The sequence below is a fragment of the Dromiciops gliroides genome, chromosome 5, assembly GCF_019393635.1.
Source record: "Dromiciops gliroides isolate mDroGli1 chromosome 5, mDroGli1.pri, whole genome shotgun sequence".
In the NCBI taxonomy this organism is placed as follows: domain Eukaryota; kingdom Metazoa; phylum Chordata; class Mammalia; order Microbiotheria; family Microbiotheriidae; genus Dromiciops; species Dromiciops gliroides.
The window spans coordinates 42130227-42148462 of record NC_057865.1 but is presented as its reverse complement, the minus strand read 5'-3'; the positions used below and the strand labels follow the sequence as shown (position 1 = coordinate 42148462).

General features: G+C 39.7%; 1 protein-coding gene across 2 annotated transcripts in view; it reads left to right on the top strand.

Annotated features, from left to right (window-relative positions):
- Nucleotides 1–18236, top strand: part of SACM1L (SAC1 like phosphatidylinositide phosphatase) — a 51787-nt gene that overhangs the window by 13761 nt on the left and 19790 nt on the right. The window contains exons 1-8 of one of the 2 annotated variants that reach the window (XM_043966568.1): nucleotides 2969–3107; nucleotides 4755–4852; nucleotides 7016–7090; nucleotides 8348–8475; nucleotides 11768–11917; nucleotides 12687–12746; nucleotides 14983–15016; nucleotides 17099–17200. In XM_043966568.1, the coding sequence (XP_043822503.1) occupies nucleotides 8452–8475; nucleotides 11768–11917; nucleotides 12687–12746; nucleotides 14983–15016; nucleotides 17099–17200 (370 nt within the window). In that variant the 5' untranslated portion in view covers nucleotides 2969–3107; nucleotides 4755–4852; nucleotides 7016–7090; nucleotides 8348–8451. Of the gene's footprint in view, nucleotides 1–2968; nucleotides 3108–4754; nucleotides 4853–7015; nucleotides 7091–8347; nucleotides 8476–11767; nucleotides 11918–12686; nucleotides 12747–14982; nucleotides 15017–17098; nucleotides 17201–18236 lie in introns of those variants that run through there. The other variant, XM_043966567.1, reaches the window with a different exon arrangement.

The window sequence follows — 18236 nt, the reverse complement described above, 5'->3', positions numbered from 1 at the left end:
TATTTGTACTGTATATGTTTATATATCTATCTCTCTATATAAATATACACACACACATATACATACATACATACATATATAGTTGGCTTCCATTATTGTAAGCTCCTTTTAGTAAGGTTTGAATCTCCATCGCTGAGCCCAGTGCCTGGCACAAGCTTAATGCTTGGTTGATTGTGGATCTCATTGAGTAACACATAGAAGTCACTTAATAAATGGTTATGGAATTCAATTTTGACTGAGCTTTTATTAAAAAAATTAAGTATTTCTAAAAGCTGCTTGTGTGTTTTACAGGGGAAGATAATATTAGGTAAAGTTTGAAGAATTATTTTATGTTAAAAGGAATTTTTGTCAGTGTGAGAATGCCTTCCACTGAGAAGTCTTTGAGGTATCTGAGGCTCTGAAAAGTTAATTTAAACCAGTTTGAGAACATACAAGTGGTAAAAAATTTTGAAATATCCAATTTCATTTTTAAACTGATAATTAGAGTTCCAAGACGGTGTTCTTTTTTAATTAAATTCTTTCTAGTGCCTCTGGTAGAGTCGTTTTCACATATACTGGTGACTTATTTCTAATGCATGAAATAAAGGACGTCATTGTATTAATAACAATAAAAATATATTTGCTTAGCCCTGCATGCTTTGTAAAACAGTTTTTACATCTGTTTTCTCATTGATTCCCATCAGAACTCTGGAAAGCAAATAGGCAATTTTATTCCTGTTTTTGTAGATCTGTAAGCTGAGGGTCAGAGGTGATTCAGTTGGGCTTCAAAGTTCCACAGGTAGTTAATTATAGAGGGAGAGACTAGAACCTTGGTAACCTGACTCTTCTGTGCCAGAATTTTCCCCATTAGACCATTACAATTGAGCAGCCACATGGCAGATAGATAAAATGCTGGCTCTGGAGGCTGGAGTACCTGAGCTCAAATTTGCCCTCGGATGCTTCCTAGTTGCAAGTCACTTAACCTCTATTTGCCTCATTTTCCCCATCTGTAAAATGGGAACAATAACAGGACCTTCCTGGCAGGGTTGTTTTGAGAATCAAGTGAGAAAATATTGGTAAAGTGCTTAGCACAGTCATTGGCCTAGAATAGGCAATGTCTAATGTTAGCCATTATTAATTGATAATTCTTGTTGACTGGGAGCAGCACTATATATATTTTGTACAAAACATGTGTAACTTGCTTTTGTTTTTCTATTTATCATACTCTTACTAAAATCTACTGTGCACTGGCTGTTATTATAGGAGCTAGAGATACAAAGAGAAAAAAAATCCCTCTCTTAACGGATACCACATGTGCACAGAAAAGTTCAAGGCAATTTGAGAATGGATAGGGCATGGGGAAGTAGCAACTGCATCACTTGAGAAGAAAGATAAGGATTCTTAAAGGCATGCATGGTCGGGATTACATTTCCGGCAGGGGGACAGCCTGGGTGAATTCAAGGGGCAGGAAATGAGTGTCCAGAATAAAAGAACTGACCTAGTTGTGTTGCAGTTTGTCCAGAATGTAGAAGATGTGAAATAAGACAGGGAAGGTGGATTGGAGGCAGAGCACAGGGCTCCCGTGTATGCTACTTACCTGTGTCTGTCCTCATTGGGAAGAATGAGGATGACTTTAACATTCAAGTAACTGCAGTGTGCTCAGAGGTGTTTGTTTGTTTTATTCATTCTTTGAACAGACCATTTAATTAAGCACCTATTTTATATGTAAGATACTATGCTAGCTGTTGGGGTTCAAAGATAAAAATGATACAGTCTTTGTTCTCAGCAAATTGTAGGTGGATAATGAACATTTGTACAAACCTGAAACTACTTTTGTCTTCATTCCATGTAAAGCAAAACACTGATTCACACAACAAATTGGGGCCACTGAAAGGGACCCCTTCACGCAGTCTGCAAGCGCCACCCCATATAGCTTTTCCTGGAGTATTATTAGCAAGATATTTGCTATATCTGGTAGTATTAGAGTTTTTCTTTTTCTGAAATGTTAAAGTTTCTTTGATGTTTGTGTAGGGAGAGGGTTAGGTCTCATATCAAATGTACTTCAAAAGTAAAAGCAGTTACAACCCCACTAGGTCTGGCGACATTACTTCCTTCCAAAATGTTCTCCTGTTTTTTCTGTGTTCTTCTACTGTGAACTTTTTGAAGCAGGATTATTTGCTTTGTTGCCTCATTTTACCTTAGAGAGTGCTATGTATTATGCCTGATGTGATTGGCTGCCTCAATGCAATTCGTGCTTCCATAAAATATGGTCTGTAGTTATAAGCCATAGTAGGGCCATTTTAAAGGGAGGGATTCTCTTTGGACAATTTGAAGTATTGTTAACCCGTACTACCTTATGAAAGAATGTAATACAGTACAGTGGCAGTTAGATATTTATTGAAAGTCTCATTTTTGACTTTGTTTTAAAATACATATTTTTTGCATTAATTTTCATAATTTGCATTTTCTTTAGGCTAATATTTAATTGATATTAAAAGGCAGCATAGGGGCAGCTAGGCGGTGCAGTGGATAAAGCACCAGCCCTGGATTCAGGAGGCCCTGAGTTCAATCCAACCTCAGACACTTGACACTTACTAGCTATGTGACCCTGGGCAAGTCACTTAACCCTCATTGCCCTGCAAAAAAAAAAGAAAAAAGGCAGCATAGTGTAATGAATAGAGTTGTGAACTTGGAGCCTTTGGCTCTTTTCTTTTTCTTTTCTTTTTCTTTTTTTTTTTCAGGGCAATGAGGGCTAAGTGACTTGCCCAGGGTCACACAGCTAGTAAGTGTCAAGTGTCTGAGGCCAGAGGCTGGTGCTTTATCTACTTCACCACCTAGCTGCCCCTTGCCTTTGGCTCTTAATAGCTGTTTAACCATGGATAAATGAATTAACCTCTCTGAATCTCAAGCAGCTCTTGAAGACTAACCTCTCTGATTGTAGTAAACATGTTAATACATGCCGTTGGAGGGAGATCCCACAACAACAAATTCATGTATCCTCAACATGCTGACATGGTTGCCCCTACGTTGGACAATGATGAAGAGTCTAGAGCTCTACTCTCAGCGGTATACTGATTACTGGAGTAGACTCCCACCTGGTCTTCTGGCTGCCATATTTCAATCCATGTGTATGTCATCACCACATTAAACTTATTAAAGTGTAGCTTTGATGAAGCCACCCTTTTCCACCTCCTTTCTTCTACCTGCCTCCCCTTAGCCTCTCCCCAACCCCAATCGCTCAGGAATCTTCAGACTACCATGAACAGAATCATAAAATCATATCTTGTTAAAGCTGTAAAGAACCCAGACATCATGGAGACCTACCTCCTCATGTTACAGATGGAAAAACTGGGGCTTAGCAGGGTTAGGCAAAATGGGCGAACAGGTGTTAAGCTGAAATCTTTAGCCTGGTATTAAGAGCCTATCATGATATGGCCCAAAGTTGTCCACCTCAATGATCTTTTTCACAATTACCTCTATCACCCTCTGCCCAATTTTATATCATCTGCTAAAGCCCAGTTCGAGCTTTCCTTGAAGGATTTTCTCTTCTTATATAGCTTGTTCTCTGAAGCAGTTCTTATCAGTGCCCTTTTCACATTGTACTACATTAAATTCAAATGTCTTAGCTTTCCTAGCCTGTAAATCAGATGTTATCAAACTCAACCTGCCTGCAGCAGGCTAGCAAAACTCCTGAGTGCTGCAGGAACCATATTAAAATGTAACTGGGAAATGTTTGACAAAATAAATAAAAATACAATACAACATAGTTCATTTCAATTTGTCGTTTTCTCAGTCAATATGTGGGCTTTGGCCTCCATTTCTATTTGAGTTGGACGTCTCTGTAATATAGAAATCACCATCTGAGTAGGGACACTGTCTGTTCTTTGTATCTTCACACAGTGTCTAATACCATTCAAGGGCAAAGAGTATTCTCCACCCAATAAATATTTGTCTAATGCAGATATGATATCATAGTTTGCATGCTGGTAAATTGAGTTGTTGAATTGTGTTCATGGCCCATTTGGGATTTTCTTACCAAAACTTCTAAAGTGGTTTTCCATTTCCTTTTCTAGTCTGTTTTACAGATGAGGAAACTGAGGCAAACAGGATTAAGTGAGTTGCCTAGCATCATATAGCTAGCAGCTAGATGGTGAAGTGGATAAAGTGGCCAGGCCTGGAGTCAGGAAGACTCATCTTCCTGAGTTCAAACTTGGTTTCAGATGTTTACTAGTTGTGTGGCCCTGGGCAGGACACTTAACCCTGTTTGCCTTAGTTTCCTCAAGTGTAAAATGAGCTAGAGAAGGAAATGGCAAACCACTCTAATATCTTTGCCAAGGAAACATGAAATAAGAGTCCCAAAGTCAGAGATGACTCAAAATGACTGAATAACAAAATTGAGTTGACTTGACTTACCTAAGAAAATGGATCCTATATTAAGCTAATTTCACTTGAACCTTAAAAAATCACAATAACCTTTTAAGGAAGTATTAAAACTTTTTTACTCCTGGTTCTGGTATTAAGTCAGATTGGACATTAAGGGTCTCAGGTTTGAAATAAATCAGTACCTTTTCAGGAGACAATTAAAACTTGGTACTTTCTGATTATTTTAAATAAGTGAAAGAAAATTACAGTAAATTGTAAATCTTCATTTTGTTGGGACATTGGAAAAAATTAAACCATGAATAAAGAAGTTCTTATTAACTGAAGTGGTGGGAAAGAACTGCAAACACTTAAAAATTTTCCTTTTCCTTATGGGGCTTCTCATTTCTTCTCAGGCATGTGACTCCTGAAAAATTTTACGTAGAGCCTTGTGATGACCGTGTAGATGACGTGCTTGCCATTGATCGTGTCTCCACAGAGGTGACCCTCACAGGTACGTGGAGAGTGGGAGGGGAGTCTGCATAAAATGTCATAGGAAGATTCCAAAAAGCTTTGGGTTTGCTAAGAATGGCTTTTAGAAGATGCCTTATCATAGTTTTCCACATAGGTTTTTATATTTAGACTTAGAGTACCTTAAATAATTTTAATAAAATATCTAAAAGAAATATGCCATTGAGTAGAATTTCAGGTTGTATTTTTTAATTGAGTTGATTATTTAAAAATATAATTATTTACTTGCTTATATGAGAAAGATTATTGTAATTAACAACCATTCCTCCAGTATAATGTATAGAGAACTAGTTGATAGGATTGTAGTATGATTTTGTTTATTTGAAAATTTTTATGATTATATAAGACCTCTGCTGACGATGTTATTAAGTGAAAATAAATATCATTCCCATTGTAATGCCACGATGATGGTAGCTAAAATATTCTATAGCCAGGTTTGCTTCTCTGTGCAAGGATATTTCTGTCTTGTGTCTAAGAGGTGAACCTATTTTTCTTTTCTGAGTGTTAAATGTACTAAATATTTTATTGGTAGATGAAGTAGAATTATCCCCCCCCCCCATGGGGGTTAAGTGACTTGCCCAGGATCACACAGTTAGTAATCATCAAGGGTCTGAGGTTGAATTTGAACTCAGATCCTCCTGAATCTAGGGCCAGTGTTTTATCCACTGTGCCACCTAGAAGCCAGCCTTCTAAGGCATCCCACTCGACTTTTTTAGATAGCATCCATTGTTAGGAAACTTTCCCCTGACTGTCAGAATGAAGTCTCCCTGTTTGCAGCTTCCCCACTTGGGTGGAAAGCCACGAGACCTTTCCAAACACTCTCCAACTTTAAAAGTGCCCAGAACTGAAAAGAGTCGAGTGTCATAGGAAAAAGCGGGCTTAACACCACAATTTCCCTGCACGCCTGTGCTGAGGAGTTTCCTTTTGACCCCAGGGAGTCCCGTGCCCCCACCTTGAGTCCTGATAAGAATCCGGGATCAGTTTTAAGCCCGGGCAAGTTTGACCACAGGTACTCCTCATTTGCATGATTGGAGTCACTTCATCTCTTTTCCAATTGCTGCTGAGTGGTGCTTAGTTTTTGGCAAAGCCAGTGGGTAAACCTGGCATAGGAGCAGCCCGCAAATTACTGAAGGAAAACTGAAAAATTCTTGGGGTAGCACTTTCTTCTAGGCTGGTGGAATTAGCTTTCCTTTGGGAGCTTTTTGGTTGTGCTTCACAACTTAGCTCTCTGGGGTGTGCTATGGTGAGGTGGCCAAAACGGGGGCCATCTCAGCTTAATGATGATGATCTCATGGATCTGAAACCAAATTCGGTCTGAATTCCAGGTGTTTAAAGATTGTCTTGATGGCATTCAGATGGATCTTTCTGCTTGGAGTCTCACTCCTCAGTCTGGCACAGGCCTGACTGTGCTCCCCCCTCCTCACTGAGTAAGCTCTAGTGGCCCCTGTAACTTGGTACAGGCCCTGCAACCACGTAGTGGCCCACTTGCTGTTCCTTTCGATGCTCTCTCGCGCTCTCTCTCTTTCTCTCCCCCCCCCCCCCTTCCCTCCGTGGCTCTGCACTGGCTGCCCCCTACCCCGGTGCTGCTCTTCTTCTTTACTTCTGCTGCTTAGAATCCCTGTCTCCCTTCAAGACCCAGCTCAGATTTCACCTGCAGGTGGGTTTTCCCAGTTCTGCCACCTGCTGGGGCCTTCCCATCCAAAGTGACCTTCCATCTACTTGGTGTGTGTCATGGGGACACCTGTCCATTCTCGTGTCAGCTTCTTGAGGTCAGGGACTGGTTTTGCCTTTCATTGTTTTATGTTTTTTACATAAATTATATTGCTGTCTTTTGTTTTTTTGTTGCCTTACCTGTATTACCCTGTATTCCTTTGCTTTCTTCCCTGAGAGCCATCCCGTATAACAAAAGATTTTTTTCAAAGAAGAAGAAAAGGAAGAAAAAAGATAGGAAAAGTGATCAAAATAATGAAATAATCTCAAAACATTTGCTGTGTTCCACACCCATGAACTTCCCACTCTTCTAGAAGGAACAGAGAGAGGTGTCTGCTCCTGTCTCCACATTGCTTTATCTTTCTGTGTGATCCCAGCCCCTAACAGCGGGATGCTTAAGAGCTGCTTGTTGATTGGGTCTCCCCCTTCCTTCTAGTGAAGAAAGCTGTTCCTCCATCGGCTGTCACCAGACCAATATTTGGTATCTTGGGCACAATCCGACTGGTAGCAGGTAAGACGAGTCAGCTGCATTATACAGTAGAAGGTGCTGCTAGTAAACTATGAGTAATGGTTAGGCCGAGCGCTTTCATAGCAGTTTGTTATCACTGTCCTCATTCTTCACTTAAGATCGATGCCTGCTTTGTCAGCTGAAGGCTGCACATGAAAACATTTTCTTTGGGATTTGAATTTGAATTGGGATTTTGGGGATTCCTAGCATGTCAACTTTAAATTTGTAGTGAATCTCAAGATATTTTTTTGTTAATTAAAATTTTAAAGACAAATGTTATAGTGGTGGAATGGGTGCACAAAATAAGGATTTGACCAGAGATCGTGGGAACTTTACCAGTTCTGTCTATCCTATCCTTGTAATTTACTAGGGTTTTTCTATTTGAGCTTGGGGCAGCTGCACCCTCCCATCCCTTTCCTAATTAGCCTTGATAAGTTGGATTTATTGTTTAACCCCTTCCGGACATACAACAAGGTACGTCCCTATTGAAATTCTTCCTTCCACCCAGACTTTCCATTCCGCCTGAAAGCGTCCCTAGTTCAAATGGAAACTCTCTGTCTCAAGCCAGAGGACAAACAATGTTGTCCACAAGCTCAAACATGTTTGCCCGCTATTTCGAAAGCTTTGCTGAGAAGGGCCAGTGTAAGGGCACACCAGCTGTTGCCTCTCTTGCTACCCAGGTATTAGATCATCAAGTTGGAGTCAGGGGTTCTTCTTATGTCTTACTTACGCCATGTTCCCAAACAACCCTTTGTGCCCCAGGCTGCACATGGTATGAAAGGAGTGGCTGCTCCTCCGGTGTGTGCTGGGGGGGGGGGGAAGACCTGGTCCCTTGCCTCTCCTTTCCACCTGATAGTCAGCCTTGATTACCACACATTTTGCTCCTTTTGAGAGATCCTGGGGCCTTTTCCTTGGCATGTAAATGAACAAAATGCATAGCTCATGTTTTGGGCTTGTTGTCTCTTGCGGGGAGGGATGTTTGGCCCAGTGATTTATTTCATCAGGATACAGAACTACTGAGTAGAAACCTGGCAATGCAGAACATGTGGCACCTGCTCTGTAACCTAGAGCCTTCCACAGCTGGCACCTATCACAGACAGACAGATGGATGATTTCTGCCCCCTTCACTAAACATGCAGTTCCTAAGATGTTTTAGGATGGCTTTTATTCGTAATTATTTTTTTAAAAAGAATGATTGAAACCGTTATTCTCCACTTTGGAATTCCTTTTTGAACAGCTCGTGTGTCTTTGCTGTTACAGGTAGCTATCTCATTGTAATTACCAAAAAGAAAAAAGTAGGCGAATTTTTCAGTCATGTGATATGGAAAGCAACAGATTTTGATATCCTTTCCTATAAGAAGACTATGCTGCACTTAACTGATATTCAGGTAAGAACCCATTAATGAAAAACTTTTTCTATCTTTTCTTTTAAAGGATGGGGAAGTAGGAAAAGTAGTGAGAAACAACCTCTAAGACTTTTTAATCTGATTATCAAGCATTCCCTAAAGTTAAATTTAGAATATTTAGCCTTTGGGCATTTTAAAGATTGTTTTTAAGAGACTAATTAATTATATTGTACTACTTTTGTGCCACACATTTGTTTTATAGCCAGAGCTTTTAAGTTCCTGTACTCATTCATTTAACTGTGAAGGTTAACAAAATACTGTGTAGTTGCTTGCTCATTATCTTTATCCCAGATTTAATCTTAAGTCATATCTGTATTTTTATTACTGATTTATGCTAAATCATATTTTTATTCGATTTCAGATTACAAAGGGCTTTTTTGGTTTTAATTATTGTCTTTTTAAAAATAAAAATCAGCGCTAAAAAAACCCCTAGTTTTTATATGATACATTTTCAAACTTTTTTTAAAAAATCAGTATTATTTCATTGACAGTAAAATGACGACAATGAAAATGTAGGGTAAATTGAAGGTATCTTTGGTTTGCTTCTAAATAATCTTATTCATTCATGGCTCTCTCTAAACGATCAGAGTTTAAGAATGAGTAAGACAACATGTAACTTAATTACAGGTGTCATCGTGAAGTCAGTTACTGTTAGAAAACCTTTTCCCTTAATTAGACTTTCAACACTGGGCCTCGTATCTTTATATGCTCTCTAAATTTAGAACTTGAATGAATGAAAGCATTTATTATGTGCTCACTATGTGCAGAGCCCTCTGATGAGTGCTGGGGTGAGAGTTAGGAAAGCAGGCCCAGCTCCTTCGCTTATGGGGCTCCCGGTCTTATTGGGCAGATAGCAGCAGTTGGAGGAGACTCATTTTTTAAAAAGTCAAAGGAGTATGTTCATGCGGCTGCTTAATAATGCCTAATTTCCATTATTCTCAAAACATTATGTGATAGTTTCTTTTTTGACATGTAAATTTATGAGGTCATGATCATGACAACAACACTATCATTAAAGCCTCAATACCTTTTGATTTTTTATGTATCATTTAGGAAAGTTATATGGGGCCTTCAACTCTAATATTAACAACAATTTTCTTAAATGAAACATCGTAAGACAATAATATTTAATGACTGAAATATCTAAATGCTTAGGGATTCATTCACTGTTTATAGACAGGTCATATTAACATAGTAAAAAGAGTGGTGCTTCCCAAATTAACGGACGTTTAATATAATGCCAGTTCAGATATGAAGGAGTTTCTTCATAGAATTAAATAACATTATAATAAAATTGCTGTGCAAAAACAACTAGACAAGACTGTCTGAGGGAAGGCTGTGGGGCGTGGGAGATCACAGTAAGGTGGTGTTACACTCTGACTTTAAAACTTAGCATTTCAAAAGTGGTTTTTATTAAAAGCATGTTGGGGCAGCTTGGTGGTGCAGTGGATAAACCACTGGCCCTGGATTCAGGAGGACCTGAGTTCAAATCTAGCTTCAGACACTTGACACTAGCTGTGTAACCCTGGGCAAGTCACTTAACCTTCATTGACTTGCAAAAACAAAGCTAAAAACAAAAGCAAAACAAAAAGAAAAACAAAAAGTATGTTTTGCTGGGTAAAAATAGGAGAGTCAGTGAATAGAATAAATATACCAGGGGCGGCTAGGTGGCGCAGTGGATAAAGCACCGGCCCTGGATTCAGGAGGACCTGAGTTCAAATCCGGCCTCAGACACCTGACACTTACTAGCTGTGTGACCCTGGGCAAGTCACTTAACCCCCATTGCCCCATGCAAAAAAAAAAGAATAAATATACCAGAAATCCAATCAAATACACACCCCAAAGAAGAACGTTGGAAAACTTAAGAGTAAATATTTATTTATTTATTTATTTATTTTTGCACAGGGCAATGAGGGTTAAGTGACTAGCCCAGAGTCACACAGCTAGTAAGTGTCTGAGGCCAGATTTGAACTCAGGTCCTTCTGAATCCAGGGCTGGTGCTTTATCCACTGCGCCACCTATCTGCCCCCCAAATTTGGAGAAAATAAAAGCTGGAGGATCACAAATGTACTTGGCAAAAAACATTAGCAGTGTGGCAAGAATTAGATTTAGATTCACCTCTTGGACCACATACTTTAGTCAGTCCCAGCTAGAGGACCAGCTTAAGTATATGGAAGAGAAAGGAACAACGAATTTTGTGTGCCTTGTTTTTCTCTTTTTATGCTGTGAACATTTGGTCCCCCTGACATGGAGGACATTTTACTGTAGCCCCTCATTTTACTTCTGTATAGAGCACCAGCCCTGGACTCAGCTTCAGGAGTACCTGAGTTCAAATCCGGCCTCAGACACTTAACACTTACTAGCTGTGTGACCCTGGGCAAGTCACTTAACCCCAATTGCCTCACTTAAAAAAAAAGGGATATGAACAGTTAATTTTTTGGTGGGGGTGGGGGGGAGGGCAATGAAGGTTAAGTGACTTGCCCAGGGTCACACAGCTAGTAAGCATCAAGTATCTGAGGCCGAATTGGAACTCAGGTCTTCCTGAATCCAGGGTCAGTGCTTTATCCACTGCACCACCTAGCTGCCCCCCCCGAACAGTTAATTTTTTTTTTTTTGGTGAGGCAATTGGGGTTAAGTGACTTACCCAGGGTCACACAGCTAGTAAGTGTTAAGTGTCTGAGGCTGGATTTGAACTCAGGTCCTCCTGAATCCAGGGCCGGTGCTCTTTCTACTGCTCCACCTAGCTGCCCCTCGAACAGTTAATTTTTAAAAGAAGAAATACAGATTTTTTTTTTTAAAGAAATACAGATTTTAAAAAATAATCATTTGAGCAGATGCTCAACCTTAATTACAAAGATGCAAATTAAAGCAACTTTGTGAGTTGGTACCTCAGATTATTTTAAAAAATGATTTAAAACAAAGAAACTAAGTTCTGCTGGCATTGTAGAGAGAAAGTAATTATTTGTTGCTGGTGGAATTGTAAAATGCTAGAATATTTTTGTAGAACAATCTGACATGATGTAATAAGTTATAAAAACCTTTTGATTCAGCCTTTCTGTTGTTGGGAGTAAAAACACATTTGAGAATACAAAAGGGATTCCTAATCCATCTTTCTAGAAAAAGAGGCTAAACTATCACTCTACCAGAAGGTCCCTAGCAGTGGTTGAATGTAAAATAAAAATGTGTTTAAAGATTCCTCCCTCTTCCCGAACCATTCTTCTGTAGACATGATGAGAGCTCCTTACCATCTCATTTCATTCATCTCTATCTCCAGTTACAGGACAACAAGACCTTCCTTTCAATGATAAACCATGTCTTGAGCATGGATGGGTTTTACTTTTCAACAACGTATGATCTGACACATACTTTACAACGCTTATCCAACACCAGTCCAGAATTCCAAGAAATGAGTCTTTTGGAAAGGGTAAGTTTTTTGTTGAATAGCAGTTCTCTCTGTAGTGATCAGTTTATTTTGTATAGTTAAGGTATGGGTGACTGGCAGTCCAAGTTTAAAATGCTTATGAAGGTAGTCAATTAGAGGAGAATCCTTCTCAGTATTTTTATTTTCACAGAAATGAAAGGTTATCAGTAATGTATCCTTTTATCTCTTGGGAGTTAAATCTAAAAATACCACTTCCAATTTTTCATTTGTAATGCCTACATAATTCTCTTTACAGAATGGCCTTACATAATATGGCTCTTTCCTCCTACCTCCTACCTTTACCTTTGAAGTAGTTTAAAGCTATCATTTCACAGTGCAATTCATTAAAATTGCAGTATACTTTAGATCCCTTAATCTAGTTCATCTGTTTAGGGCTCCTGACTGCCATTCAGAACAGTGGATGCCAGAATATGTGATAATTACATTACACTCGTTACCAGTTAGGAACCGTGGTACTCATATGAATTTTAAATTTTACATGAAACTCATTGTCCATATTACATGTAGCTAAAACAACTGTTGAATTTGCTCTCATTTTATAAGAAGGCCATTCCTTATCTGATAAAATACTATTCAGGTTGAGAAACCAAGCAGTTCAGAGTTTTAACTATGGAGAAGTTTTTAACACTGTAACTTTTTTTAAAACCCTCATTTCCATTTTATCATAAGATTATTGTAGACATTTGGTATCCTTTTTATTAAATGATTGTTAATACCTAGTTTGCATTTTATGACTTTTGTCTTTTAATAGGCAGATCAGCGATTTGTATGGAATGGTCATCTTCTTAGAGAATTATCTGCTCAGCCAGAGGTAATGCTTGCTAGAGATATTTGCTAATAGTTCTAACAAGTTAGTATATCCAGAGACATTTGTCTAGTTGTTTAATTTTTCTAATTCCATTCCAGACCTCAGATGTAATGGTTTGTCATAAGATCATCGATTATGTTGGTATAAACAGATCCTCTGTCTGTGCCGATACCAGTGTCTCAGTGGCAGTGATAGATTTTTCTTGAATTGCCAGGACTAAAGAATATTGCTGCTGCTCAGCCTTCTTTTTTTTGTTTTGTTTTTTTGTTTGTTTTTGCAGGGCACTGAGGGTTAAGTGACTTGCCCGGGGGTCACACAGCTAGTAAGTGTCAAGTGTCTGAGGCTGGATTTGAACTCAGGTCCTCCTGAATCCAAGGCCAGGGCTTTATCCACTGTGCCATCTAGCTGCCCCTGCTCAGCCTTCTTAATGATCATGCCAGTAGCATCTGCCTCACTGGGTGCTGTCAAATGTCTATTGTTTTATTGTTAGCTGGGCAGGTTCCCAGATGGCACTGCAGATGGCGCTGTCTTGCTGGCCAAAACTAGGTTATCTCTTCCATAACGAATCATCAGAGTTGGACTTCAGTGGACGGACTTTAATGATAATAGGAACTCGGTGACTGTAAAGGGAATCTTCTTTTCTTGGTGGCTAACTTTGATTCATTCTAGAATCTCTTAAAGCCTATTATTTTTATTTTATTTTGGTGGGGGAGACAGACAGAATGATTTGCCCAGGGTCACACAGGTAGTAAGTGTCTTAGGTCAGATTTGAACACAGGTCCTTCTGACTCCAGAACCAGTGTTCTCTCCACTGTACCACTTAGCTGCCCCAAGCCTGTTATTTTAAAATAATATTTATTACTGATCAAAACTTGACAGAGTTGAAAAATCAGTTATTCTAAATCTGTTTTTAACATTGTTTGCCTAGTTAATTAGGATCAGGCGTTCCATAGAGCATCACTCCCTGGGAATTTAAAAAATCATTCCCTAGGTAAGAAGCTTCATTGGTATTCCCAGAGTTTCTTTGACCTAGTTTTGCAATCCTTCCTTTCTTTACTGTTATAATTACAATTAGCTCAACATTTGTAAACTCAAGGTCATCTTGAGAAACACTCATGGTAACTGATACTTAAATGGTTCCACCCCCAAATGAGTAGCAGAAGGGTATAATTGTGTATAGTATGAAAGGAAGGTCTGGGAGGGATGGCGGGCGGGTTTTTCCCTTCGGTATTATCAATCACTCTGATAGGATATTTAACTTATTTCGATTTTGCAGTACTAGTGAGGAAACCGCCCCCAACAGACCTCATTGAGCTTCCCAAGTTTATTCCGGGGCAGCTAGGTGGTGCAGTGGATAGAGCATGGGCCCTGGATTCAAGAGGACCTGAGTTCAAACACAGCCTCAGACCCTTGACACTTACTAGCTGTGTGACCCTGGGCAAGTCACTTAACCCCAATTGCCTCACCAAAAAAAAATAAACCAAACAAAAAACCAAGTTTATTCCATGAATAGTTAGCTTTTACTTTACTAAATCACAAGTACTCATCAGCTTAAGGCACCAAGTACAACCATTTTGGTTGCTGAAGGCTCACTGTTTTCAATCCAGAACCTTCTGACCCCAGTGATGTACCTGGGTATTCTAGAACTGGGACGTCATTGGTATATAGGAAGGACTGGAGAATGGAGCCACCGAGCCAGCACCAGAAACCCATACTGTGCCTTCCTTTGTGTCCACACTGACTCAGTTCTAGAATTTTCTCTTTTTTTTTTTTTTTTGCGCGGGGCAATTGGGGTTAAGTGACTTGGCCAGGGTCACACAGCTAGTAAGTGTCAAGTGTCTGAGGCCGGATTTGAATTCAGGTCCTCCTGAATCCAGGGCCGGTGCTCTATCCACTGCGCCACCCAGCTGCCCCTTCTTGCATCTTTTAAAGGACTCCACGTCACCTTTCTCGTTTTGGTTCCAAAAGCTTGTCCTCAGATACACTCAGATGTAGACAAGGAGTAAAAGTGGTATTTTCATGCCAGAAAGATACACCTACTTGCTTTGTTTATTTTTCTTTTCCTTTATTGATAACAGTGATTTGACCAGTAAATAGCATGTGGAGGGGAAGAACGGAGAGGTGTAAGCAGTGTGCAGCTGTTCTGTCTCATCTGTGTGCTCATCTCTATATTGAAAATGGAGCTACTGTATTCTGTTTTAAAAATATGACTAAAACATCATTATTTTTAAATTTTCAGGTCCATCGGTTTGCTCTCCCTGTCTTATTTGGATGTATCCTTACATGATTGTGATATTTTTAGTATTCTAGAGATTTTTATCCACATTATCCATTTTTAAAAAGTATTATAAAACATCTTAATTTTTTCAGTATAATCATGTAGAATTGACATCAGAAAGTGTTGCTAGTAAGGGAACATCAACATGCAAATTTGGAGAATAGGACACTAAATAAATAGGTGGACTGGGTCTTATTTTGATGACTCATCAAAATTATAGATATTTATAGAGAAGGACCTGAAGAAAGGGAGAAAGACTTTAAGTGAAAATGTCTTCCCCCAATTTCTTAAGAAAAAACATCCAAGGGGCAGCTAGGTGGCACAGTGGATAGGGCACTGGCCCTGGAGTCAGGAGTACCTGAGTTCAAATCTGGCCTCAGATGCTTGACACTTAACTAGCTGTGTGACCCTGGCCAAGTCACTTAACCCCAATTGCCTCACTTTAAAAAAAAAAAAGAAAGAAAAAGGCGACCACAAAATAGTTTAAAAAAAAAAAAAGAACAACAAAATCTGGTTGTCATAAAAAAAAAAACCAAAGGGCCACTTTTTCCCTCCTTAGAACTTTTATTCAGTCTGGCAGAACATTATACTAATTTTATGAATGAGGACATTGAGGCCCAGAGAGTTTGTGGCCTGGCAAGATCTCATGGTTAAAATGACTTGAATTGTTATTGTGGTTGTTGAGTTGTTTCTCAATCGTGTCTGACTCTTCATGACCCCATATGGGACTCTCTTGGCAGAGATACAGGATTGATTTGCCATTTCCTTCTCCAGCTCACTTTATAGATGAGGAAACTGAGGCAAATAGGGTTAAGTGACTTGCCCAGGGTCACACAGCTATCAAGTATCTGAGGCTGGATTTGAACTCAGGTTTTCTCTCTCACCTCCCCTCCTCGCCCCATATGTATATACATATACATTTATTTACATCCATGGGTTGTTTATATAGAAGGTGCCCAGGTGAATATGCTTCATGTTTAATATAGCAAACCCAGGTTAAATTATGTTTCTGCATAAATAGTCTTGCCCAACTTAGAGCTTGCTTCATACACTTTCATTTGCTTTGCTCCTTTTCTTACGTACATACCAGCTGTGGCAGATGATTTCATTTTGTCACGGACTGTATGAGTAGTGGCCTAGTTGTGATTTTCCATGTTCAGTAGCTAGCTGTGTTGTTTTCTACTTTTACTTTCCTATTGGAGAATCCAATTTTTTCTCTTTAAAATTGCTTTCACATTTTCCTGAATGGATGTACAGGAGCTTATCAGCCGGCAGCTGGATTTTCCAAGTAGGGCTCATTTCCTTGATGAATTTAATACTTTAGTCTCTTCTAGGGAACTAGAGAGGAGAATAGTTGAAGATTTACCTAATCGCTGAATTTATTTTTCTTTGTAAGTCAATAAACAGTTTTAAAAAAACCCTCAAAACACCACCTCCCCTAAATATTTTGAAATGATTATTACTCGAGTTAGGTTCTTAACATTTCCTTGCTTAGCTATATAAATACCTAAGCTGGGCTGTTTCATTTGCCTGCATACTTAAAAAAAATCCTCCAAACTCTGTGATTTGATTGATGGGGTGGCTCCCTCCAGTCAGTGGCTCAGATCAAAGCCCCTCCCCTTCCCTTCCCACTTATAGTTTGTTGCAGTGGCCAAAGTCATTCATCCTGGTATGGCTAGCCATCAGTTGATAAAGCTCTTCCAGCTTCCTGAAGTTGCCCATTGCTTACAGAGTGACCACTGCTAGAAGTCACCCAGTTTGTTGTCATACCTGTAAGAACTTGCACTTTGCTCACATGGCCTTGAAGAACCTAGGCTCACTCCCACCCTGGGAGGAGGCATCTGTGTCACACTGAAGGGGAGGGGCCCACCAGCTTCTCCAACGTGGGCATGAAATGTTTATCAGAGAGAGGAAAAGAGAGAGTTGTAACTATTGATAAGGAGCCATGATGGTCCACATTTTTTTCTGTCCTTTCAGTTTTGAAAATAAGGTCCTGTGATTCCATCAAAATTTGAATGAAAACTTGAACATATTCATGTGTCATTTCTGTTTTGTGTTTTTCTTAATGCTTTTAAAGTCATCACTATGCACTCTTGTTCCATTAATGGAAAATATTTTGATTGGATTCTCATCTCAAGGAGGAGCTGCTTCCGAGCTGGAGTGCGCTATTATGTGAGAGGTAAGATTCATCTCTCAGCTCTTGCTGAAGTCACCAGTGACCAGAGGAAAACGTGATGAGGCTTTTGGGTTGTTTGGAGGTGACAAACTTAACTGCATCTTCCTTCACTGTTTTCGTGGCTGGTCGCTTACTTCTCTAGTTATTTATCTTATGCTTTACTGTCATAGTGAGATAGACTTTCCAAGCCCAGAAACATTTATCAAGTGCTTTCTGTGTACCAGACACAGTGCTAAGTTCTGGAGATGCAATTAATAAAAGGAAAGGCAGGCCCTGTTTTCAAGGACCTTACAATCCCAAGGGGGAGACAGCTCACAAAAGGAGGTAGGAAAGCTGGGAGGAGAGGGGAGGGCCACGGCAGGGGGCGGGGTATGGGGACCTCTTGTTCCCTGAAGCTGAAACCAGGCAGGGCAGCACGTGCAGAGTGGGGATCGGGGTTAGGGTTAGGTCCACACCTTGATCTTCTGTGCTCCTGCAAGCTCCTTGATAGCAGGAAGTATTTTGTCTTTGTATCTTCAGCATCTAGCTCAGTGCTTGGTACACAGCAGGTGCTTAATAAATGTTCGCTTCTGGCTTTCATGTTCAAGTGTAGACTTCCCTTCTCTGTTACAGGAGAAGGATCGTTGTGTTTTATGTGAGCATGAAAATAGAATCAGAACTAGAATTACTCTCCATGAATTAAACCATATACCAGAAAGTCACTGTGTTGCCTTTCCATCATTACTTAGGCTTTCAGTTACTAGTTGTTTTAGCCTTTGCACTGTGGGAATATCTGGGTTTTTCTTCGCTGTTTCACATTAGTATTGCCCTGTTTGAAAGCTCGGTTGTATCTAAGCTTCTTCTTCAATGTTTGTGTCCTGGGGGCTCACCCAGGGGGGTGTCCCTCCAGGAGTGCTCATCATAGACCAGCCGTGACTTTTCATCCTTATTAGGGTGTTACATCTATGGCAGTATTTAAAATTCCAGCAAAATTTCCCTCATGTGTCATTACAAAGAGCTATGGAATGCTAAGAGCTAGAAGGGGCCTCAGGTTACCTAG